The following is a 26,274-nucleotide window of genomic DNA, read 5'->3' on the forward strand; positions in this document are numbered from 1 at the left end:
CATTGGAGAGGTATTACATCAAAATACGACTAAACTCCACATTTACCACGTTCTAGCTCTACGATTTACTCGCCGAGTCTTTCTTCACCGTCATCCTGATTGTTGTGACCCCGATGTATTTCATAACCTCGGGTTCATGCATGTATCGTCTGACAGCACCTTCTACATCATGATTTTGACTATCATAATCTGAGGATTCTTGATGAGAAAATTATTCATCAAATTAACTTTGACAAGTCTGAAGCAAGTGTACGGCCAAACCATTATCCATTGTGTGTTGATACAGTCGTTCTGCCGATTACGTCACACAGATGACGTAATGACCATAGTGGTTTTCTGGATTTTTAGAGGCGGTATCTGCTGGGTTGGGTTTTTTTTTAAAGTTGAACACCTCAAAAAATGATTAGAATTAAAAACCACATTCAGTTCTTTTTTTGGTTCACGAAAAAAATAAGTGACCACTATATTCGTTATTGTTGTGTGTCTGTCTGTCTGTCTGTCCCGAGCATAGCTCCGTGGGTTTTGATCCGATCCTGACAAAATTTTGGTGGGAGGTTTATGTCATGATCTCGTTTTGTTTTCCTGAAAATGGGCGTGCTGCGCCCATTATGGGTGGAGCCACGCCCAAAAAACACGTTTTTAGGGGGTAGCCGATTTCAATTTGCATCTTCTCCGAGGGGTTTTGTCGAATCTGACAAGGGTTTCGGTATTTGGTTAGCCCAATGGCACCTGCATAGTACTACGCAGCTCGATTTTTCATTTTCGTCCCAAGGTCAAGGTCACAAGGTCATGAACTTATAAAATAGCGAATTTTGACATAAAAATTTTTCTTCTCCGAGGGGTTTGTCGAATCTGGCAGGGGTTCTGGTATTTGGTTAGCCCAATGGCACCTGCATAGCCCCACAGAGCTCGATTTTTCATTTTCGTCCCAAGGTCAAGGTCACAAGGTCAAGAACTTAGAAAAATGAGAATTTTGTTTTTGGGGGGTAGCCGATTTCGATTTGCATCTTCTCCGAGGGGGTTTGTCAAATCTGGCAGGGGTTTCAGTATTTGGTTACCCAATGGTACCTGCATAGCCCCACAGAGCTCGATTTTTCATTTTCGTCCCAAAGTCAAGGTCACAAGGTCAAGAACTTAGAAAAATGAGAATTTTGTTTTTGGGGGGTAGCCGATTTCGATTTGCATCTTCTCCGAGGGGGTTTGTCAAATCTGGCAGGGGTTTCAGTATTTGGTTACCCAATGGCACCTGCATAGCCCCACGGAGCTCGATTTTTCATTTTCGTCCCAAGGTCAAGGTCACAAGGGCACGAACTTAGAAAATTGTGATTTTGACATAAAAATCCATCTTCTCCGAGGGGTTTGTCGAATCTGGCAGTTTTTTCGGTATTTGGTTTGCCCAATGGCACCTGCATAGCCCCACGGAGCTCGATTTTTCATTTTTGTCCCAAGGTCAAGGTCACAAGGTCACGAACTGAGAAAATTTCGAATTTTGACATAAAAATCATACAACCACCCAAACTTTGAGAGCTAGGATGACTATTATTTATGCATAATCTTGAAGTCATTCGCCACCTAAAGTCTCGAAACCATTTTTCTCTATCTCGAACACCTTGCCCATGGCGCCCCCTTCAAGTTTGTTTTTACGCTGATTTCATCATAGTATGGATAATCCGATGAGTGTGAAATGCCATATAGCCTATATGACATTATATTGTTCCTGGAATGTTCCAGAGGAAGTTTTGCACCAAAGGTCATAATCCTTGGCCTTTGACCTTTAAAGGTCACAAAGGTCAAATTTTCAAAGTTGTGGGAATCGAACCGGGTTTTCGACCTTCTTCGACGAACTAACTCCAATAAGCTATAGCATGTATCCTGTTTCCTTATTTTAATGTCTACAACATTGTTTTCTGACCTTTAAAGGTTATGCAAAGGTCAAATTTTGAAAGTTGTTGAACGAAACCGGGTTTTCGACATTTTGCAGCTAATAACCTGTCACTCGTACCACATCATGTTGATCATTTTTATAACTTGGTCAAACATTATCACATTGTCTCATCCTTGACTTCTGAAACAATCTACATCGTCAAATACCGCTCGTGAACCATCGTCGTCTTCAGACTTGTATTAATTAAAATCAATATAATCACATCAAAAAAAAAAAAATTCTGATTTTGTGGACCTTTAAAGTCTCTTATTTTGACTGAATTATATACTTGAACACTGGAGAATACAAATCACCTTTTTGCCACTTTCAAAACGCTTTCGTTTAGCAGCACTTGGACATGTTAACTAAGGTTGTGTATACACTGCATCAACGGTGCTCAAACTTCCAGAATTTTTTTCCACAACCTTTAAAGTCATTATTTTATTTCAATTTAATTGTATACTTAAACACTGTATGGGTAAGGTGTTCGATGAACTCTCGACGAGTTTTGCTATGAATTTGGAACGGTAATTTGTGGACACCCTGTATATCAATGAAAACAATGCAAATAAAATCCTACCATTCAAAATACTCGGAAGTACTCATAAATATCACAACTAGAAGTTGAAGAGCAAATTGAAAAGCACACACCGAATTAATCAGGGTGACTGCAATGTGGTAGATGTGAAGAAGTGAAGTGCTACAATCCTAGAGAGTAGTGACGAGGCCTATGGTTTGGTAAAGCTCATGATGTCACACAGGCAATATACGAGAGTGGTATCTTCCATATTCAGCTAGAGGTCGCTACAGGTCTGTCAGTCTGTGTGTGAACCTTTACGAGTGGAATGGAAGCTCAGCATTGCTTCTTGAAATTGCTCGTACCTTCTGTATAACCCAGTTTGACGATACCAAAACTGGTCTGTGGATTTTCAGTAACAAAATGGGACAAACCCATGTAATGCAGGTCACTTGCCAGCCTAATCACCCACATCCTGCCATCCACTGTCCGCACTCCCTCTCACCCCAGCTCTGACCCTCCTCCCCCCTCCCTGTTCGTGTGGTCCCCCAATATATGAGGTCTCAGATTTAATTTTACTGATCTCTCTATGCAGATTACTGCTGCAGCTCTGTGTAATTTATGCTTAACAGGAATGTTTCTCTCACAAGATGTCTCCTGTTCCTCAATGTCTCTTCCTGGCTGTTTGTGATTCCATTTTGAAGGATATGTCACAAGTCGGCACATTGAGTGAAGAAATGCATAAACAAAAACAATGGGTGAAGCAAAGTTCACAATAAAGAAGACCAAGTTGGGTTAAGCTGTTTTGTATTCCCATCCAAGCATGTAGCTCAAGATGCTGGAATCCTAGGTTTAAATTCCATATCCAGTGTTGATTTGTCAATTATCCAGTTGATATAATCCTTGGAAAATTCACATAAAAGTACACTGTCTCTGAATGTATTTGTCGTGCATGAGATTGAGGTACAAGCTCCACCATGAGACTTAGATAAATAAAAGAAAGGTAAAGGTTATAGTGTAAAGTTCACAGGCATCGAGTGTAAAGGTAGCAAGAAAGCAGATCAGCTAAAATTAAGATTATAAACAAAACTGTAAGTGAAGGATAGACCTTTTGCATACAGATCTATAAGGGTGACATTGGCACGTACCACATCAATTGTGTCAACGAATCCTCGGCCAATCAACTTCCAGGTGACAGGCTTTTTGCATTGCAGGATGAGTAGCAATTGATGCGGCAGTGACATCCTTTTCATGGCAATGACTTCAACAACGACATTGGCTTGATCTCGGCTGCATAACACAACATTGTGATTCACTGTCAACCAACCTACTGCAAAACACTATACCCCACAGGCTCAAACTATGAGGACTGCAAGCAAAGTTTCTGTCTCCGAGCCGAACTCAACAGTTGGAAAACTCGACAAAGGTTTGAAGTTAATTTTAGTTCACTTGTTGATGCAATAAGTGTTATTGCAGATTAACAAACCTTAAACCAGATGATCCCAGCTGTATCACATGAAATTCTCTAGTCGTTGTGGAGGCAGTGCTGCCAAGGCAACCCATAACAGGTTGGTGAATATAATTGAAAGCAGATAATCCAGGAATGGGGAAGTTGACGGTGTGTGGGCAGGCACTTTCTGTCGTTGCTGACCAGGGAGTGACATGGGGAAAAAAAGAGATGAATATAAAGTTTAATGGAGGATAGGTATGAGTGTTATCGGAATGAGTGAGATGTTGGATAATAATAAAAATGCAATGAGTGAATGACAATACATGCAAAACTCACCAGCATCAACATTGAACGTGATGTCACTGGCTGCGGAAAACTCGATAAAAGTTCTAAAGTTGGTTAACTGGTTTGTGGCCCAGTCTAGCAGAGCCTTTCCATGAGGTGGAAGGTCACTAGGATAGTCAGCATTGTATGGTGGGCATATGTTGGAGCAGAGCAAATTGGAGCCTTGAGATAACTGAAAAAAAGGATATCAAGCTTCAGGAGAACTGAAAACAGAGGAAGTTATCTCGAAGTTATAGAGGAATAAGTGTATGAAAATAGAGGAAGTTATCCAGCAGTTATAGAGGAATAAGTGTATGAAAATAGAGGAAGTTATCCAGAAGTTATAGAGGAATAAGTGTATGAAAATAGAGGAAGTTATCTCGGAGTTATAGAGGAATACATGCATGAAAATATAGGAAGTTATCTTGGTGTTATAGAGGAATAAGTGTATGAAAATAGAGGAAGTTATCGAGGAGTTATACAGGAACAAGTGTATGAAAATAGAAGTTATCTTGAAGTTATAGAGGAATAAGTGTATGAAAATAGAGGAAGTTATCCAAAAGTTATTGACGAATAAATGTATGAAAATAGAGGAAGTTATCCAAAAGTTATTGACGAATAAATGTATGAAAATAGAGGAAGTTATCCAGAAGTTATAGAGGAATAAGTGTATGAAAATAGAGGAAGTTATCCAGAAGTTATAGAGGAATAAGTGTATGAAAATAGAGGAAGTTATCCAGAAGTTATAGAGGAATAAGTATGAAAATAGAGGAAGTTATCTCGGAGTTATAGAGGAATACGTGCATGAAAATATAGGAAGTTATCTTGGTGTTATAGAGGAATAAGTGTATGAAAATAGAGGAAGTTATCGAGGAGTTATACAGGAACAAGTGTATGAAAATAGAAGTTATCTTGAAGTTATAGAGGAATAAGTGTATGAAAATAGAGGAAGTTATCCAAAAGTTATTGACGAATAAATGTATGAAAATAGAGGAAGTTATCTTGAAGTTACAGAGGAATAAGTGTATGAAAATAGAGGAAGTTATCTTGGAGTTATAGAGGAATAAGTGCATGAAAATATAGGAAGTTATCTAGGTGTTATAGAGGAATAAGTGTATGAAAATATAGGAAGTTATCTAGAAGTTATAGAGGAATAAGTGCATGAAAATATAGGAAGTTATCTAGAAGTTATAGAGGAATAAGTGTATGAAAATATAGAAAGTTATTTAGAAGTTATAGAGGAATAAGTGCATGAAAATATAGGAAGTTATCTAGAAGTTATAGAGGAATAAGTGTATCGAAATAGAGGACACATGAGGATGCAGGTTGGATTGAATAAGAGAAAGAGGGGCAGAAAGAAAAAATGAGGCATTGGAACACAGCTTTTGTGAATCTGGAGAATATAGAATAAATAAAAATAATGAATTGGTGAGAAAATGGAAAAGAGAGTAAAGAATGCAAGATGGGACATTGTTGGGAATGATAGAAAGTGGTGAGAGTGATAGTCAAGTGGAAGATAAGATGTAGCAGGAAGTGAGGGTGGAATGGAATGGTGAGATGTAGTTTTACACACAATAAATTTGTGGAGGTATGACTTGTCAAAACCCCCTTCATCGAGTTTCCAAAGCAGTGGGCGAGCAGACACGAGCACGAACGTGAAACGGCTTGATCGTTTTGAGATCACTCGCAGTGAGACCTGAAAGAGAAAGGGAAAATATAATCATTGAACCTCGACAAAATAATACATCAGTCTGGATCAGGGGGAAGTACAAGTAAGGTGCAGTATTTGTTCAAGAAGAATTAATGTTTTTTATCCTCTTTACCTTCCTTTGAAAAAATTCTTTCATGCAAACATTAACAGATCAAAGAGGTTAGTACTTTTGAAGTTAGTAAGATTAAAGTTTGCCTTGGGTCAAATGTGCTTATTTTTTAATATACAAGATCGATCGAGTCTCGGGGAAAAATCAAGGTGATGGAGAGTAAAACAGGCAATAAACTGAGTGGTGAATGGGGCAACAGTGGGACACTAAGCAAGGAAATGAACAAACAGGATCGAGAAGACAAAGAGGATCAGTGGAGGAAACTGGAACGTGCATCAAGCGTTTAAGGCTATGTAACGTTAATGTGGTTAAAAACAATCGAATTGAAGGTAAGGATGAGAAGACGAAGAAAAACCACTCTATTCACATCTTCAGATGCATTGGGCTGCTGAGGCAGTTTTCCATTTGCTAGGGAGTACAATCCTGGACATATCACCACTCTGATGGAGGATACTTGAAAGGCTCATTCTTCCCAGTAAGCTGGTACTCATTTTACCAACCTCAGAAGGATGACAGGCTGAGTTAACCCACCTGGTTTTATTTTAACACACAAAAGGGGCTCACAAACTCAAGACCCTAAGATCTTAAGCCAGCCACCTTAACCATTAAGCCAACACCAGGCTTGTTGGGATGAGGGATGACATGAAATAGTGACATGGAATCTGTCTGAATCCCTGGATAGAACAGTGGAATCGAACAGTCTCAGGAAGGCAGTTGCACAAACAACATGTTGCAGAAAATGGTCGTCACAGAAAAGGAAGATGCAATGTAAAATATAATACTGTACATTTAATCAAATATTTCAATCAATATATGTATATTTTAAATGATTGAATAAATGAACACTTTTTGATTTTGAAAAAAAAAAAAAAAATTAGTGGGATTTGTGCACAGCAAAGTTTGCCACCTGTGCAGGTACAGTTCATGCATTTAGATGTGTGGAGTCTTTCCATTGCAATGTGGTAACATAAAGAACACAGAGGTATCTTAAAGGTGAGTGGACTGGTGGAAGAGCACAGATCTCTACACCATATAGACATTTCAACCTATGAAGCTCAGTGCACCGAGCAATGAACTTTCCATAAATCAAACGATGCATTTTCTTCTGGATGAAAAGTCCAATTATTTTTTTTAATCGCATGGGATTAATTAGCGAATGCACATGTGACAAATTGTCAGTTTCAATTACAACTTGGTTCATCTGGTTGCATCATAAGTGGGACACAACCGTGCCAAAGACGTGAGCAATAAAACAAATCTGTAAAACAATAAACGAAAAACAAAACAAAACAACGACGCAGTTGGAGGGAAATGTTAACAGCAGCTGGACCGGTTACAAAATAGCAAGATTTGTAGGGAATGCTTCGAGGGAAGTGCAGGGTTAAACAATGATGAAGCATGTGATATGAAAGCAAAGCAGAAAATTGCACAATACTTCCACAAACGCCTTGAAATGAGGAACGTGTACAAGTCCAGAAAGTTGGTTGTGCACCACTTTTGCAGTAAAATAGAAATGGGTATTAAGGATGGGGAAATACACAATTCAAAAAATAACCACATTCTTGCCTTCGCCTCAGCTGAGAAATGGCATGTTCAGTCATGCCTTCTGTGCACTGTATTGCTATTGAGGTCGTGATGCCCTCTCCTCTTGGGAGGAAGCTTAACACCTGACACACAATCCCAGATGAAGACAACTCGCTGATCGATATGTCAGACTTGAGTCTTGGTTGCTGAGCAGCTATTATTGTAAGTGGTACTTTTATCATCCTAAAATACACAATTTGGTGTTTGGCTGTGTGTCAGTCTTCGCTGATGCATTCGGTCGTTACTTATTCAATCTCAACGAAACTTGCCAAGGGGACTAAGGGCCATAAGACAAAGGCTGCAGCTACTTGGCTTGCTCACCCCCACCCCCCCCAACCCCAGGGGTTCCAAAGGTGGGACTGACGCAAATTCTTCGCTCCTGGTGGTGGTTGGAGAGGGTATTGCAAATGACGATTCAGAGCTTTAATTGTATCACGAGTAAGAGGCCTTCACATTATTTTCGCACTCGCTTAGCATTTGTTGCTTCACTCGACTGAAAAAATAAAATATGGCAAAATAATTCCCACGTTTTATTGTCTTTTTCCACCTTGGAAAATGCCATGTTTAGGTGTTTTAGGTAGCAGATTGTGAATTGTTCCAAGTTATCGTTGCGTTTTTCAAAGGCAACATTTTTTTTTCCAATAAAAATAATAACAATAATGACAATAGCATTAACAATACGAATAGCAATAATAACATGATCCCTCCCAGGCCGCTCTCATCGGTAGCAGGTTTTTCTAGTTCTTAAAATACAAAACTTTGCCAATTTCGAGTTTACAAAATAGTTGTCCAATCGCCCTGATTGATGAATACATGAAATCCCGTCTTTTTTTGGATACAAAACAGAGGCTCATGGAAGAGAAAGTTCACAAAGGATAAAACAATCAAAGGAATGAGCTAACAACAAAAGAGAAAAAGGGGAGGAGGAAACACAGTCCCTGCAAATAGCAACTGGGGTTGAGTGAGGTGGGGCTAATGGGGAGAGAAAATAATGCAAGAAAAGAGTGGTGTTTACATGACATGGTGGTGCACCACTTGGCTGACTCCCTGGAGGGAAGAGTGCAATTGAACCACCTCTGAATGGCAGTTCCACAAAAGGAAGAAAACAGGAACAAAGGAGTCAAGGTGTCAATAAACCTGAATTTGGGGAATTTAACCAGTAGGGGGTCGTTGTAAGAACATGTGCATCCTCCGAGAGGAGCTGGGGTGGCTCGGGAGGGCTGAGAGAGCAGAGTGTGCTAGACTGGAGGGGATGCGATATAAAAGAGAGAGACCATCGACCTGTCTGTGATGTGAGAGCAACAGGACTTGCGCTTTGGCTTCATCTTGGGATATGCCAATCATTTTGAAAGTTTTCCTTTTCTCTTATCAGGTTCAAATATTTATTTTAACCTTTTATGATGAATACAAGTGCGGCAAGCAGTATTATTTATTATTTAAACATTAAAATAATCTCTGAGCAGTTTTTAATGAGAACTCAGTGGAAATTAAAAACAAGAAAAATTTACAATTCATAATCTTTCAAAGAATAAAAATAAAAGGAACAACCTTCAACAATGGCCTTCGAGATACTCTGTAGCCACAGCGGTATTAACACACAAACCTTGAGCTCGGAAGTGTTTTTAAAACGAGGTAAAGGCTGCAGAAATATCTCCATCTGGCAATTATAAGTGTGTAAGGATGAAATGTACAAAGAACTGAAAAACAAAAACAAGAATCGGTGGTGTAATCGTTTTAGTGTGTCCAATGGTGAAATGGTTGAGTCTGGGAGGTTGGTGGTTTGAACCCAGGTTGAGTTATTCCAAAGGCATAAAAATGGTACGTGCTGTTTCCTGGTTTGAGATTCAGTATATAAAAAAAGTCATGCACGGATAAACAGCCATATGTTGGTAATAATGGCGAAGGCTTTGATGGGCCCAATGGCCTCCTCCTGTGTTAAAGTTCCTTGTGAGGGAATTTGTTTTGATAGCCCGTGCACATGAAGCATAAAGTGGGGTTAAGATTCGGTTCACCTTGTCTGTTTGTCTATCAACAAACGTCAGTCTATGATGGAAGAACAACTTAATTTCAGTTGAATGTTATTTTTTGAACATTAATCGGAACAGGAACCTGCAGTTTAGCAGTACTTTAGCTCTGAATTTGTCAAATTGTATGGAATCTCATCAGGAGCACACATATGCACAGAGGATTAAGGTAATGTTTTTATCTCTGTCTGCTTGGCTGACAGTCAAACAAAACTGAAAATCACTCCAAACAGGAAGCTTACTATTTTTAAGGAAGTCATAAAAGACAGACAAGCAAGTAGAACTATGTGACGTGTTAAATAAGGTGGTGTAAAAGTAAGGTGGTGCATCAACGGCAGTAAACTTCTGAAAAACGTTTTTTTGTTTTTTTTTTCTGCAACCTTTATTTTATTAAAATTCAATTATATACTTGAACACTACAGAACACGAATCGCCTTTTTGGCACTTTCAAAATCCTTGTGTTTTAGCAGTACTCGGACAAAATATTACGACATTTTACGCCATCTCGAGCAATCAAATTTGCCGCTCGTGCTGTCATTGTTGGGCAATATAAAGATTCAGACAAAATCTTGGCTCGTAGAAAATATAGATCGTGCTCAGAAACATGAAGCAAGAGTTTAAGAGACCCTTCCCACGTCCTTTTTTTCTCTGAAGACTACGTGGGGTAAGGTGTTATATGAACTCTCCAGTATTCATATGTGGTTCTTGTCCTGCATGTCATTAAGGTGCAAGCTCACCAAAGTCTTGGAGAGTTATTAAACGTTTTTGACAGATTTGTCTGAATACACTTGTCTTGATGAGAGTGATATTTGAAAAAAGTGGAATTAGAATGATTTGTTTCAACACAAGGTAGGATGTGTGATGCAGAGAATGCAGAAACACAGCAGACACACTTTGGGAAGAAAGGGATTTTGGTTGAAGGGCAGGGTGACCAGAACGACGATTGTTTTTGCCAGAAAGGTGTGATGACAACTAATTTAATCATCAAACTGTTGCTCGTCAGCCGAGGGAATAGGTGCATGCAATTCAATGAATGGTAAGAACAGTGCACGGAGTTTGCAGGCAAGTTTGTCTTTTGGGTCTGAGTTTTGATAAACAGGGAGCCGCACTGCAAAGAGTGTGAAAATGTCTCAACAAATGAAATGATGCATCAAAAATACAACTGTATATAATCAAGTAGTAAATAAATAAATATATATATATATATATATATATATATATATATATATATATATATATATATTGTTGTAGAATTCCCGCCCATCAGCGTGCAAACGACCGCGTCAAACCAATAGCGGTCGCTTTGCCCACCGAACGGACAATCCAGTCGTGACTTTCTGGAACAATGCCAGAAACCAGTCACGGGTGGGTTTTTAATCCCACCACGGCCCAGTCCGTATTCTTGCCGCACAAAATAGGGTCAATCGCCGAATATCGATATACCTAAGTACCCGCGCGGGTAACCTACCGAGGGACCGTACCTCAGCGAAGGCCTGCTTGGACACGAACCGCTGAAGCGGTCCGTTCCGTTCTGGGATAACCGAGCGGGTATTATAACCAGACCTCGCTGGACCCGATTCTATTTATCAGCTATTTAAAAACCAACTATATTCCGAGTGCAAGATGGGGCAGTTCAATGAGGGAATGGATGCAATGAACAGGTTTACATTCACACAAGGACATTTATTATAATAAAGCACGTATGCAATTAAACAAGGCAAAACACGTATGCACCTATACAAGCAACAAAAGCACGACAAAAGAACTACAACCGTCTACTTATTATGTACAGTCACTTGCACTTAACAGCAGTTCCTACTTTATTAGACGGGCCCACGGGCCCACGGACACACACACTCCTAAGAAATGGTGGCAGAGGCATTTAATAACGAGCTCCAGCTCGGAGAGCAGGTGAGCTGAAACCCAGAACCTATCTCGAACCTCTCCACCTCGTGTGGTCTTCAAGTTGTTCGGACCCGGGCTCCACCGAGAGCGAGCTGGATCCAATCGCCGAGCCGCGATCCTTCCCGAGCTCCTGCGAATCCTCCCGCACTTCTCAACACGTGCTGGTGAGACGAGGCGCCGATCCTTCCCGTCGATGCGTCGCTTCCCCGAGGAACCACCTCCACGAAGAAGTCGATGAGTCGCACCAAGCCGGGAACCAAAATGGAGAACAAAGAGCTCCACGAACCAAGAAGAAGAAGCCACCACTCGCAGCTCGAGCCGAGCGACCGGCTCAACTTCCTTCCAAGCAAAGCAGCTCGAAGCAAAAAGCTTCTGAAGGCCTCAACCCTAACGCAAACCAAGCAGGACCCGACAGTCCGCTGAACGACTACTCTCAACTGAAGCAAAAAGCTTACTGCCCAGAAGAAAGAAAGGATCTCGTCCTTATCCTTCTCCACCCTTCCCCCGATCCCGGCTTGACTCATGCCCTCGTGCTCCACCCCCCCCCCCCCGCTCAACCACGGGTGGGAGGGAGTTGTTGAGTCATGAGTCACGGGATGGCAGGATTCTTCTTCCTCTTCGCAGAAGAAGGGGAGGGATGCCTCCATTGTTCGTTCCCTAACTATTAAATCGATCAGCAGCGCATCTAATCAATTTCTGAACATTTAAACAATGGAAGGTGAGCTATCTTGGGAACAAGCACTTATCGACATAGCTGACTAAAGGAACCTGTATGTTGTGTGCAATCGAATTCCCAAATTCATAACACTACCCCCTCCCCTTTTTACAGACTCGTCCCGAGTCGTCAAATTTTCGTGTGACCAGCATGTGTAAGTTTTCCCCGAGTAAGTTCTACCTTCGGATCCCTGAGTGTGACATTTCTTTATACGTTACCCAAAAATAAATAACCTAATGCGCTGCGTAACTAACAAAACAAACTCTCAAACTCATTCGGACAACTTAACTAAAATTGCCGGCGCTAAAACAAACATGCAGGTGGGGTTCCACGTATTTACAATTTTCACTCAACTTATCCATTACTTGACCATGGCCCAGGACTTGTGATCTGTGAAAGGGGAGAAGGCAAAAGTCGTTTCAAAGTCCATTGATGCAGGGGAACGGATGGAGATGGTCGCAAAACACAAATGAGCATGATGGATGCACGGGCTGCCTGCAGGGCAGTCCTTGCAAAACTGGATGTTCCTGGCGCACATGGTGATGGATGGACACAGGGGCAAATGAAAACAAGGGCTAGCAGGCATGGGGTCATGGCAGAGGCAGGCAACTAGGCATGGCAAGGTAAGCCCATGCAGAACAGGCGGCTGCAGCACAACAGGCAGGCAGGTGAAGCTGGCCGGCCTCTGGTGTGGTTCCATCAGGTCTGGAGGGAGTGCGGTGGTGCCGGCCGTTCTGAAGGCAGGCTCGGACCTAGTCTACTGTCTCCCCCCACTCTATCGCCTTTGCCTGTCTCTGTCCATACCCACTCCCTTAATTTGCCACAAAACACAACAAAATTTAGCCCCTCTTTATTTTTATAATTGTCTCCCTCACCCCCTTTATCGTATCTGTCCTTTTAACCTATCCTGTCAACCTAGCCTACTCCCAACCCCTACGTTCCCTCTCTGGAGGGGAATAGGGAGAGACTAGCATCCTCTCTCGAGGCCCAACGAAGCCTCAGAATGGCCTCCTCAGAGTTCAGCAATCTACCGAGGTGAGTCCAGCGGCCTACAACGAGCGAAAGGATGGATGGTGTGAAGGGGTACATCTCCCAACTACCCTAACATTTATTAACCTGAAACTACCCGGGGCTTTCGAAAAACGCCTCACACTTTAAAACTATCGGTTCAAAAAACCATGATTCCCGTCGTCTGTGTTGGTGTCCATTATAAATTTGGGCCTTGCCCTCAAATTTTCATACGTGCCCTCACACAATTTTCTGGCTGGGCAGCGTGGCTCAACTGGCAGGAACTCCCCCTCTGCCGAACTCCAACCATGGCACCCCCATGCCCGCAGGCTGCCTCCGAGCCTAGCTGCTCCCTACAATGCGGAGGGTTGCCCTCTCTGGCATTGACCCCCTCCAATGCCCACGTGGCGTGTTGATGCCTCGGGTCCCTTTCCGAGGGTCGCCCGTGCCCACTACACTATCCCGGCCCCTCTTGGGCCCTTGGCCTACTCGTCCGGTGCCCACTAAACAAAACTCACCTTTCCACAGCCACGCTCCCAGCCGGTCCATGAACTCCTGCACCCCTCCAAACGGGTTTTGTGCCTTCTCTCGATACCAACAAAACAACCTCCTGTTAGTAAATTTGAATAACCCACTAGCTAACAATAAACTGACCCCGGAGTCCTTTGGGTGGGAATCACTCTTCCCCCCCAACCAGTCATTCGCACCATGCATACCACATTCGCTCCACTCACACACTTGTGCCCGCTGTCCCACACACTTTCCATTTCACAACTCACACCAACACTCTCTACTGCCATCCTTCTAACTAAATCCCCTGACTAACTCGTGCTCCCTCGTCATCCCTCATTCTCATGCACGTTCCATTTACTCTACATAGCTAAGCTACATCCCCTCTACACATTTCCATGTCTGTCCATGTCTCCAAAAATCCCCAAAAATTCCCATTTCGTAAATCTAAACTGAAATCCCTCTAACTAATCCATTCCATGGGCTCCATGAGGAACAACCAACCCATGTCCCCATGAAGCTGGTCTAACTATTGCTAACCCATCCCCCTGACTAGTACTTCCTGTGACCCCTAAGCAAGGGGGTCTTCCACCCCCTGCCTGGGGCTTGTGTCCACTCGAAGTGGCGAGGCTTGCTTTTCTCTTTTTTTTTTCTATGCGCCCAACAGCGCGGCAACTCGCAACCTGCGCTCTTTTACGTGACGTCATGGCGGCTGCTCGCGCTTCGCGCACCTCGTCCCTTCTTGGATGGTAACATCCGGCAGGGATTCCCTTCTGCCGGATTTCAACCATGCAGCCACGATGTCACTGCGCATCCCAAAGCAAGCCCCGCGTTCAGGGGTTCCCCACGCGAACACATGTGCTCTGCTCGTCGGAGCTTCACACACATGCTCGCCTGGAGAACCCATCCGGTCCAAATCCATTATCCAGCCTACCTTGTCCGTCAGCGGGATCGGCTAATCCACCGCGTGCGTTTACGGACCGGGATTCACTCGCGTAGCCGTGCACGTGGCGGCCTCGTGCGTTGCACGGCACGGACCCCGGACGCGCTGCCCTGTAAACCCGGCACGGTCCTCAAAACAGCTACGGCCGCTACCTGGCCTTTGTCCCTCATCTGTCGCAGTCGTAGTCGCCATTCAACGCGCACACTCCTGCGTGCCACGACGCTCACACACCTCACCATTACACTAGGACATGCAGTTGCGGTCTCCCGCATGCTAACCACCATTTCCCTCTCATACTTCCACCTCACACACACGGTCTCTCTCACACATCGCCTTTCACTCACACACACGGTTCCTGTCACACACGGTGTTTCATCCACACCATGCGTGCTGGAGAGCACACATTTCGGCACACTCGCAAACACACATTTCGATACTACACACACCGGAACAACCACGCTGGGAATTTGCGCTACCTCAAGCGCTCCCGGGGTCTCCATACCGCCCAAGCTCCGCGTGCACCCATTCACAGCACTCATCCCCTCTACCTCGCAAGGCTCGACCGGACTCACCTCGTCGCGATCCGCCTCAAGGGGGCACATTTCCTCCCTTCGTTCTTGAAAGAGGCTATCCTGCTGCTTGCATCGGGTCCCAACACATTCCTCAAGCTCAACCCCATTGTCCCTCACTCCCTCCATGTGTGTGTGTTCGTCCTTTGTGTCGTCCACTTCACCCCCTCTCTCCTCTATCTCCCGTGTCTCTGTTATTTCTATTTCCTGCATCTCTGTCGTTGTCACCACCACCTCCTTTCTTATTTCCTTTTCTTCCTCGCTCCATTTTCCTTCCTATTTGAGTCGTTCCTCCTCTCTGAGCCTCTTTAGTTGTTCATTTTCTTTCCAGAGCTTTTCCATCTCCGTGGACTCAAATTTTGCAGTTTCCTTGAGTTGGTTAATTTCAAACTCATATTGTTTTGTTTTCTACCCCACCGTCTCTCACGTTCTTCATTCTCCAATCTCATTGTTTCTTTCAATACTCTTTCTTGCATCTCATTCTTTAATCTTGCTTCTGCTTCGAACTGTTCGATCTGCACAGTGTGGTTCCTTAACGTTTCATTCTCCGTTCTCTTTCTTTCCTCTCTTTACATCCTCAGTTCGTTTTGTAATTTCTGTAACTCAGAAGCTTTTTTTTTCGAATTCCTTTCTCATCTCCACATCTCTTTCACATTCTTCCTTCCTCATTTCATCCATTCTCTTGCTCCTCTCCTTTCGTTGGTGAATTTCCAATTCGTGTTCTTTTTGTTTTTTATTCCACCGTCTCTCTTGTTCTTACCTCTCCAATCTCGTTGTTTCCTTCAATTTGTTGTTCTCTCCTTCCTGCTTCATTCGTTCTTCCTCCAAGTTCTTCCTATCCCAGGAGATACTAATTTGCTCCTCCTCCTTTCTTTTATTCAGTTCGCTTGCCTTTTGTAACAAAAACCCACGCAACCGATATACTTCCGTCGTTTCCCTATATAGTTCCTCGACTGTGCTGGCTAATTCCTCATTCAGCTCCCGAATTCGTTCCTGCGCATCGGCCAATTGTTGCGACTCCCCATGAACACAATCCTCCTGAACCTCGTCTGCGCGCCGCCGTGCCTCGTCCAATTTAATGGCAAACAAATGCAATTCTTTTGTACATTTCTCACCACACTTCCACTCCCCCAAGGCATTCGACACTCGTTCATGAAGTTCGCCCATCTATGCGCCGTCGCCCTGCCTCGCCCACGTGGTTTGAATCGGTGGGCGGGAGCGCTTCCCCGCCGTGCAGTGCGTGCAGTACGGCTCGTTGCGCTATTAATAGCGGCCCGCTCACCCCTCGTGCCGCGCTGAGGTGCGGCCGCGCCGCCATCTTGCGACTCCGAATAGCGGCCCGCTCACGCCTCGTGCCGCGCTGAGGTGCGGCCGCGCCGCCATCTTGCGACTCCGAATAGCGGTCCGCTCACGCCTCGTGCCGCGCTGAGGTGCGGCCGCGCCGCCATCTTGCGACTCCGAATAGCGGCCCGCTCACGCCTCGTGCCGCGCTGAGGTGCGGCCGCGTCGCCATCTTGCGACTCCGAGTTTGTTTGCCGGAAAAATACCTGCACAGGCCGCTCCCACTGACTACAATTAGTGGTGGGGTTGTAATAAAAAGGAGAACCAGATACATTGCATTGCCGTATTTCCCAACCTTCTGGTACTGGACCAACCCGTATGGCGATGGCGTCCTTGACCATGGATTCTATTAACTCCACATCCATGACCCTCTGCTCCCGTTCGCCTTGAACCGCCATCTTGCTAAACGGAAATAATTAAAAAGCTCGTTTTTTTTAATGGAACCGGAGGGTCGCCTCGCACACCCTTGATCCGGTTCCGTTAATTTTATTGGAGGCGGGAGAGTTTGTTTTCCCGCACCTCGACACCAGTGTTGTAGAATTCCCGTCCGTCGGCGTGCGAACGACCGCGTCTAACCAATAGTGGTCGCTTCGCCCACCGAACGGACAATCCAGTCGTGACTTTCTGGAACAACGCCAGAAACCAGTCACGGGTGGGTTTTTAATCCCACCACGGCCCAGTCCGTATTCTACCAGCGTGAAATAGGGTCAATCGCCGAATATCGATATACCTAAGTACCCGCGCAGGTAACCTACCGAGGGACCGTACCTCGGCGAAGGCCTGCTTGGACACGAACCGCTTAAGCGGTCCGTTCCTTTCTGGGATAACCGAGCGGGTATTATCGCCAGACCCGATTCTATTTATCAGTTATTTAAAAACCAACTATATTCCGAGTGCAAGATGGGGGCAGTTCAATGAGGGAATGGACGCAACGAACAGGTTTACATTCACACAAGGACATTTATTATATTAAAGCACGTATGCAATTAAACAAGGCAAAACATGCATGCAATTATACAAGCAACAAAAGCATGACAAAAGAACGACAACCGTCTACTTATTATGTACAGTCACTTGAACTTAACAGCAGTTCCTACTTATTAGACGGGCCCACTGGCCCACGGACACACACACTCCCAAGAAATGGTGGCAGAGGCATTTAATAACGGGCTCCAGCTCGGAGAGCAGGTGAGCTGAAACCCAGAACCTATCTCGAACCTCTCCACCTCGTGTGGTCTTCAAGTTGTTCGGACCCGGGCTCCACCGAGAGTGAGCTGGATCCAATCGCCGAGCCGCGATCCTTCCCGAGCTCCTGCGAATCCTCCCGCACTTCTCAACACGTGCTGGTGAGACGAGGCGCCGATCCTTCCCGTCGATGTGTCGCTTCCCCGAGGAACCACCTCCCACACTTCTCAACACGTGCTGGTGAGACGAGGTGCCGATCCTTCCCGTCGATGCGTCGCTTCCCCGAGGAACCACCTCCCGCACTTCTCAACACGTGCTGGTGAGACGAGGTGCTGATCCTTCCCGTCGATGCGTCGTTTCCCCGAGGAACCACCTCCAAGAAGAGGTCGATGAGTCGCACCAAGCCGGGAACCAAAATGGAGAACAAAGAACTCCTCAAACCAAGAAGAAGAAGAAGCCACCATTTGCAGCTCGAGCCAAGCGACCGGCTCAACTTCCTTCCAAAACAAGGCAGCTTGAAGCAAAAAGCTCTCCCGAGCCAAGCAGAAGCCGAAGCTCACGGAACCATCACAGCAAAAAGCCTCCTCCTGAGCCAGGCCGCAGCCGAAGCTTGCTGAGCCAGCCGAAGCAAAAAGCTTCCAAAGGCCTCAACCCTAACGCAAGCCAAGCAGGACCCGACGGTCTGCTGAACGACTCCCCTCTACTCCCTTCCCCAACTCTGCCCACAAACAAAAGAAAAAGATCTCCTCTTATCCTTCTCCCGCCCTTCCCCCGTTCCCGGCGTGACTCATGCTCTTGTGCTCCATCCTCCGCTCAGCCACGGGTGGGAGGGAGTTGTTGACATCATGAGTCACGGGACGGCAGGGTGGTTCTTGCTCTTCGCAGAAGACGGGGAGGGATGTCTCCATTGTTCATTCCCTTACTATTAAATCGATCCACAGCGCATCTAATCGATTTCTGAACATTTAAACAATGAAAGGTGAGCTATCTAGGGAACAAGCACTTATCGACATAGCTGACTTAAGGAACCTGTATGTTGTGTGCAATTGAATTCCCAAATTCATAACAATATAGATGACGACATCAAAAAGGGTGTCAATCATATCCCATCCTCATACTGTTTCCATGTCCAATGTCACGCGTGTTTCCCATTGCCCCCCTCTGTCAATGCATTCCCTACATTTTGTCAGCTTGCTCACCTTCCATACAACCTCAATATAAAAGGAAACAAGCTTGTGGAGGTTATGAAAGAAGCTTCAGTCGACAAGATCCTCCCATTCATCTTTTATCGAAAAAAAAATTAATCATAAAACTGTCAAAAAATAGATAAAAACATCTTTGGGATTACGCATAGACAAGCACGTTTGGCAGTTTAAGGTCCAAATAAACAAACAACCTTTAAGAGCAAGGGGCAGTGTAACTTCAGTTGCAGCTTATTCTCCCTTTTGCGTTCAAGATGCACTGGTACACCAACATTAGTTGCATCACCCACTTCATATTGCTGTTGAAAATGACGAGTAATACAACAATTTTCATTTGGGGAATAAAGTCAAGTCGAGTTTTGGTTGTATGTCAGAGATGTGCGGAGTTATCAAATGCGCCCGAAGAGCTGGAACATCATGAAAACGCATCACCTTGAGTGCTGATAAGATGTCTCAGCCAGCGACACACAAAGACTCCTGCTCTTGACCCTACATGACATTATAGAAGCAGACAACCCATTGTCCCGGATAAAATGTCATTGAATTTCATCTTCTGAAAATTGCAAAAAACAGCCAATATGCTTGTTCGCTGGAGAGACAAGGACAAATCGTCCATTCCGTGCTTGTTTGTAGGTCATGTGCAAACTGCAGATATCGTCATTATGTATTATGTACGTGAGTGGCCTATTTGTATATCTTTATTTACTTGTTTGTTTGTTTTACAGTTATCTGAGGCTCAGGGAGGAACCTATTAAAGCTCAATTTCTTCTCCTTCTTCCTCTTTTAAGTCTGTTCATGAGGCCGAACTCAGGTCAAAGCTCAATAATGACTCAAATACGAGTTAACACATGTCTCTCGTCCACAATGTAATTTCAATCAGGAAATGGCTCGATCCCTCATCATTGTGGACCTTTTGACTCCATTAAGGGTCAGGTACCGCCAGGATGACCTAGAACTTGTACGATAAGTGAATCATTGTGCCTTTGTATTCACGAATCCATTCATCCATGTGTACGTGATGCACCCCAGCATCACACCCGTCTCTCCTCGAATTTTTGCAAGATAAAGCTTTCAACATCAACGGCATCTCACACTATGAGGGCGAAGCACGTGACTTGTTGCTCTCACGTTGCAGACAGGTCGGTGGGCTATCTGTTTCTCATGGCCTCTCCTCAGATCTAACTCTCTCTGCTCTAGCAACGCTATAACCATCCCCAGTAACTCCAGGATACACGAGTTACACCAGAGACTTCCATCCCTCTCCCATATAAACCACCAAAATCCAACCTCACTGCACACATTGTTCCTCCCATTATTGGAACCACATTCCTGAGGCTTTCAATCCCACTCTTCCCTCTATAACTTCAAGAGGGTGGTGCACCACAACTTCAAGTCATACCCATCCTTACTGAAAATCCTATTTACCTCTTCTTTTCTGGATTCTAACCTACCCAAACCTCTTACGTGTAGGTACTGTTTCAATCCCTGCTCAATCTCCATGGCAACTGTCCTTTATTCCCTTGCTTATTGTGTTCAACTGATGCTTTACACTCTGTCTCTTCGCTCTTGCATAAGCCTCGGTTTTATATAGAGAAATAGAAATGGAGGAGATTAAAGAAGCTCTTCCATGAGCCTTGACTTGTGATTAAAAAAAACATCAAAGTTAAAATGTGTAGACATTTTGTCTCACATGGAATGCTGAGAATGTCTGGAAATAATAAATAAAACAAATACAAATACTCATGATAATATAGGTTTGGCTCAAATATGTGAGCATGGTCTCTGAGTGTCCAGCAGTCAATCCAGAACAGAACAAGCGTTGCCCGAGCTGTCTTGCGGAAATTAATCGACTTGGTGCTTTGCCATTACTTTTCTAGCTTCGGCAAGGCTGCTGGGTAGCATCACGATCCTGGGCAGGTCACCACTCTGACGCAGGATACTCGAATGGATCATTCTTCCCAGTAAGCTGGTACTCATTTTGCTGACCTCGGATGCATGACAGCCTTAGTCAACCCCACCTTGTATTATTCAACGGCTCAACAGGGGCGAAAAAAGGGACCTTAGGCCAACCACGTTAACCGTTATGCCAAGTCGTGCATTGGCTTCACAGTCATTGGCTATCTTAGGTTGTGATGTGACCCAAAAGTCTGATTAATAAAATATCTGTTCATTTCCTCACTAGGAGCTAGGAAAGCATCGGTTTTTCCCTTTCCTGTTCTCATCTTATCCCAATTTTCCAACACAGTACTCTCGTCCCAAACGTGTGTCCCTCACCCTTAGCACAAAGTGTGCAGTCACACGAGCACAGTGTGTCCCATGGATTGCAGCAAGGACAAACGTCGCACAGATAAGGTGGTTCAAAGAAAAAAACAACAAAGCTGCCATCATCTTGCAAGAGTCTGCGTGCGTGTGAGATGCAGCCATGAAGGAGTGCGATGGCTGCTCCTGTGTTTGGACCCGGAAGTATAAATGAAATTCTCACTGGTAATGGGACTTCACCGAGACTGGGAGTGAAACTCACAATGAGGACTTGGGGATGGGACTAAGGACCAAGTCAACTCAGACAAGAATACAATGGGAACGAAAGCTTCTTCTCCTACTTCAGGTGCAGCCTATGGCTACTGGTTGAATCATTGGTTGAGGGTGTGGCTATGCCGCTGATGCAGTGCCACTTTTACCAGTAAGCTGGTACTCATTTCACCGACCTCGGAAGGATTACAGGCTGTAAACCCTCAGGTTCCAAGCCAGCCACCCTAACTGCTAAGCCAACACCAGGGTAAACGAAAGCTAAATCTTTAACAAAAGCCGACGAGTGCGAGGGAATACCTCAGGGTAGGTGTTTTGGAATCGTTCTTGGAACAAATTCCACAGAATATGTGGGTTGTACTGTATGTGATAAGATAATGAATAATAATAACAAAGTACCAGTGAAGGGCAGGCACAGATCCAGGAAATGAAAAGTGGAGGACGTGGAAGGGGGATCATTGTGGGGGTTAATGAAGACCTGGGGTCGAACGCAAGTACATTGAGAAACTCAAATGCCAATTTCTAGAAAATCGCAAATCACATTTATCTTCTATAATAATAAATGTCTGTGTGTGTGTGTGTGTGTGTGTGTGTGTGTGTGTGTGTGTGTGTGTCCTCCATTACTCCAAAACTATAAAAACTAGAAGCCTGAAACTTTGCATGTACACTAAGAAAACTCCACGGAAGTGTAAGAGTGAAAATTGGGTGTTTGGGTTAATTAAAACACCCCTTTTGAAGATAATTAACGGCCTTATTTAATTATATCCTTTATCAGGCATCATCCTTGGTGACCTCGCTGTCCCTCGCTGGGGTCTTAATTCACCATGTTTTTTGGCCTGCTCAGCAATGCCTTGATTTGGAGGAACAGGCCGCAACAGTTTCTTAACGATAAACTTTTTTTTTCACTTTCCTCACTCACATCATCAAATGCCTATTCATCAAAGCTACGAATCGCTGGATATATCAAAATGCTTATAAACGTCCGGAGACGCCAGTGTCCGTGGCTTTATTTCATTTCCACACATACGATAACCTCTAGAATCGCTTTGTTTAACCTTCGTGAACGATCTGCTTTCATTATCCACCTGTCACATGACGATTGGCAGCATATCGCTTTGAAATGTCTTTAATGCAACGTTGTTTTTAAAATTTGTTTACTGAAATTCTCCCAAAACAAGTGTGAAAGCTACTCATGGTGTTAGGATTGTATACAATATGTACTATAGTCCATAATCACACTGACTTCAATCAGCCGATTACCGAAAAATTGCTGATATCGGCTAAGTGTGTGTATGTGTGTGTGTGTGTGTGTGTGTTCAACAAGCATAACATATTCTCTCTGCTAATTCCCCTACCACTACCTCTCTCTCTTTGTCCCATCCTCACTCTACCCCCTCCTAAGGCAGTGCAGCACCCTCCTCCCACCTCTCTCTCCCCCCGCCTTTGTCTCTCCCCTCCTCCCCCCTCTTCTCTCTCCCCTCCCCTCCTCTCTCTCTCTCTCTCTCTCTCTCTCTCTCTCTCTCTCTCTCTCTCTCTCTCTCTCTCTCTCTCTCTCTCTCTCTCTCTCTCTCTCTCTCTCTCTCTCTCTCTCTCTCTCTCTCTCTCTCTCTCACTCTCTCTCTCTCTCTCTCTCTATCTCTCTCTCTCTCTCTCTCTCTCTCTCTCTCTCTCTCTCTCTCTCTCTCTCTCTCTCTCTCTCTCTCGCTAGACGCTGGTTATCTCCACACATATCCAGATAGTGGTTATGTCTGGACAGTGGTTATCTCCATACATGTCTGGATGATGGTTACGTCTGGGAGGTGTTTGTCTCTGGACGCATCTGGGCGATGTTTGTCCCCGGTCGTGTCTGGGCGGTGTTTATGTCTGGATGGGAGTTTTACTCTGCACGTGTCCTGGCAGTGTTTGTCTCCGGATAGTGTTTTACTCCAGATGTGTCCTGGTGGTGTTTGTTTCCAGACAGTGTTTATCTCTGGACATGTCCTGGCGGTGTTTGTCTCCAGGCAGTATTTATAGTATGACCCGTCGAAAATGGATTTCAGACATTATTTTGTTTTCATCATCACTGTTATTCTTTGCAGAATCATTTTGATGAGACAGTATGAATCATAGTTAACACTCCACCGCACGTCTGCCTTCCCTTCCTCTCACTATGACTGGAGACAAACACCCCCTACCCCCTCCCTCCTCTCTCTTTCCCCCCTCCACCTCCTCACTCTCCCACCTCTCTCTCTCCCCCCATCTTTTTCTTCCCCCTCTTAGTATTCCCATCAGCGAAGTGACTGGTGGTATTTGGCAGTATATAAATAAACGTGTGTTCCATTGTATTCGTTAAATTTAAGAAAAGTTTAAAATGTAACCTTCAACTCAGAGCAGTCATGATGAGCACCACCTGGAGATGCACGGAGATGCACCTCCTGGTGGAGTACTTTAGAGGTTATTAGGGGAGAGTTGTTTCCAAAACCCAAGTTCATTGCATATGCGACAGGGAATGTAATGGCAGACGAAGAAACAGCAGGTGGGAACTCATTCATTCATCATTCATTATTTACACCTCGTGTTCACTCTGTGTGTTTGGAGTATCATGTGTTCATCAACTGTGGAACTTGTTATGAATCCACTTTTCATCCATCCCTTCCCTCCATCCTTCTCTCCATCCCTTTCTTCCTTCTATCCATGTTTCCCTCTATACATCCCTTCCCCACATTTCTTGTTTGTCCTCGCTCCCTCACCCTTCCGTCCTCTCTCTCATACCTCTCTCACCCCTCTTCCAATTTTCATGAAGTGATAAACAATGGGTGGTTGTGATAAGTTCCTACAGGTGGTTATGTTATTGTTTGGAGCTGGTTATGTACTGCTGTGGTGTTGGTGTTGTGGTTTGAGCCTGGTGTGTCGTGGAGTGTGCGGGTTGGGCAGATGGTCACTCTTTTGGCGGTCAAAGCTACTGCTGGGTTCGATTTCCGCAGTTTGAATTTTGGGATTCGGCTCGGGTTGAGAGATAATGGGGCTTATCGCATTTTGGTTGTAAAACGTGTGCTGAAATTAAATAAAGGCATGAAACACTTGTGTCTCCAGGCATTTATAAATATTGCAGCTAAGGCGTGATGGGCTCTCGGGTCTCTTGGCCTGAGCCGGGTTTCGGGGTTTGGACTGTGGGGTTGGGCTTGGCGGCGGGTCCGGCTGGTGAAGGGGTGTTCGCTTTTTCCGGTTCGTGTGTTCTTCGGCAAACTACGGGCAACTCTGGGCAGTGTGTGATCCCCTCGGAGATATCCAGTTCCAGAGCAGGTAAACATGGTGGCAGCTGCAGTTCAAGTCACCTACCTCTAGACCAGGGGTCGCTAACTTTCTTTTCAATGCGAGCTGCTTTTGATTAAAGAAATATTTCGAGAGCTACTGAAACATAAAATGAAAATATATGAATTGATGAGGGTACAAATTTAGTTACTACAGTTCAATTACAAAAATTCATATTTGAAGTGAAGGAAAATTGATCTTTACTGTTACTTCATTGTGAAACTTGAAACTGCATGCTCTGTTCATCAGGACTGCATAATCTGGTGTGTCAGTACTGAGATGGTAACTGTGATGGAGTCCTTCAGATGCTCGTCTGTCAGACGGGTTCGAAATTTAGATTTGATGCACTCACTTCATGTTGGAAAAGGCAGATTCACAAAGATAGGTCTCGCCAAAGAGGGAAGCCACTTTCATCGATACCTTGTAGATGTTACTCTACTTTTCAGTATCCACGAGACTCCAGAAATTTGTGGCAGACTGCATTGATTTCAACTGAATGTCATTTTGAAGGTGATAATCTCCATCGCCAAAGGGACACAATCAAGGTCAAAGAGCACACTCATTTGTTCAGAAATGTCACTAACATCAACTTCCATGAAAGGGTTTGAAGTGAACATCACACGGGGTTCAACCTCCTCAAAAATCATTAAATCTGTCGTTAAACTCTTGGCCAAGCCTGGTCAGGAAATCACTGAACTTGGCAATGTCCATGATTCCAACAGTAACCACATTCTCTGCTCGTGTTTGGAGCACAGAAGGAAAATGATGCATTTTCCTTTACTGGACTTGTATCAGAAGGTTAAGCTTCGACTTGAAAGTTTTTACTGCACTAATCATGCCGGCTAATTGTCTTCTGTTTCTCTTGGAATCCACAGTTCACGGCGTTCAATGTTCCTGTCATATGTGTTAGAAATGCCAATTCAAGCAGCCACGAAATGTTTGATAATTTAGTGGAATCTTCGTTTCTTGACTCCATGAAAACTTTAATTTCTGGGAAAAGTGAAATAAATTGACAAAGTATCGCTACAATGAAGGAAGGACTTTTCCTATAACACAATTTGATGGCTCCCGCAACCACAACTCTCTCTGTCAGCGGTTATTGTTGTTGCTGTTGTTGTTGTATTTGTTTAGCCCGGTCAGTTCTGCTCAAACAGGCCCACTGTACATATGGAAACGTGGACTTAAGATTGTTTTGTAAGTGCTACAATGAAATTAACTTTATTTTTGTGTTACTAAGACCATGCATCAATTTTTTTGACGATGTGAATGGAGATTTATTTTCCACGTTTCAATGCCAGCTACTCAATCACAACCACTGAGCTACCAGTCGCTTACGATCTACCTGTTGGAGACCTCTGCCTCAAGGGAAGCCCATGTTATAATCTCATTAAAATAGTACATGCTGAAAGTGACAGGTGGTTTTGCTATCCTGTTTG

The 26,274-nt window shown here is 44.3% G+C and overlaps 1 protein-coding gene across 3 annotated transcripts in view; it reads right to left on the reverse strand.

Annotated features, from left to right (window-relative positions):
• The window catches only part of TGFBR3 (transforming growth factor beta receptor 3), a 99,230-nt gene that overhangs the window by 28,156 nt on the left and 44,800 nt on the right, over positions 1-26,274 (reverse strand). For all 3 annotated transcript variants that reach the window (XM_085899847.1, XM_085899856.1, XM_085899836.1), the window contains exons 4-7: positions 5,789-5,911; positions 4,228-4,408; positions 3,928-4,087; positions 3,590-3,731 (exon numbers count right to left, since the gene is read on the reverse strand). In XM_085899847.1, coding sequence (XP_085755973.1) covers positions 3,590-3,731; positions 3,928-4,087; positions 4,228-4,408; positions 5,789-5,911 — 606 coding nt within the window. The remainder of the gene's footprint in view (positions 1-3,589; positions 3,732-3,927; positions 4,088-4,227; positions 4,409-5,788; positions 5,912-26,274) is intronic.

Source organism: Eptatretus burgeri, chromosome 1 (genome assembly GCF_056783735.1).
Source record: "Eptatretus burgeri isolate ZD-2024b chromosome 1, Ebu_testis_v1, whole genome shotgun sequence".
NCBI lineage: Eukaryota > Metazoa > Chordata > Myxini > Myxiniformes > Myxinidae > Eptatretus > Eptatretus burgeri.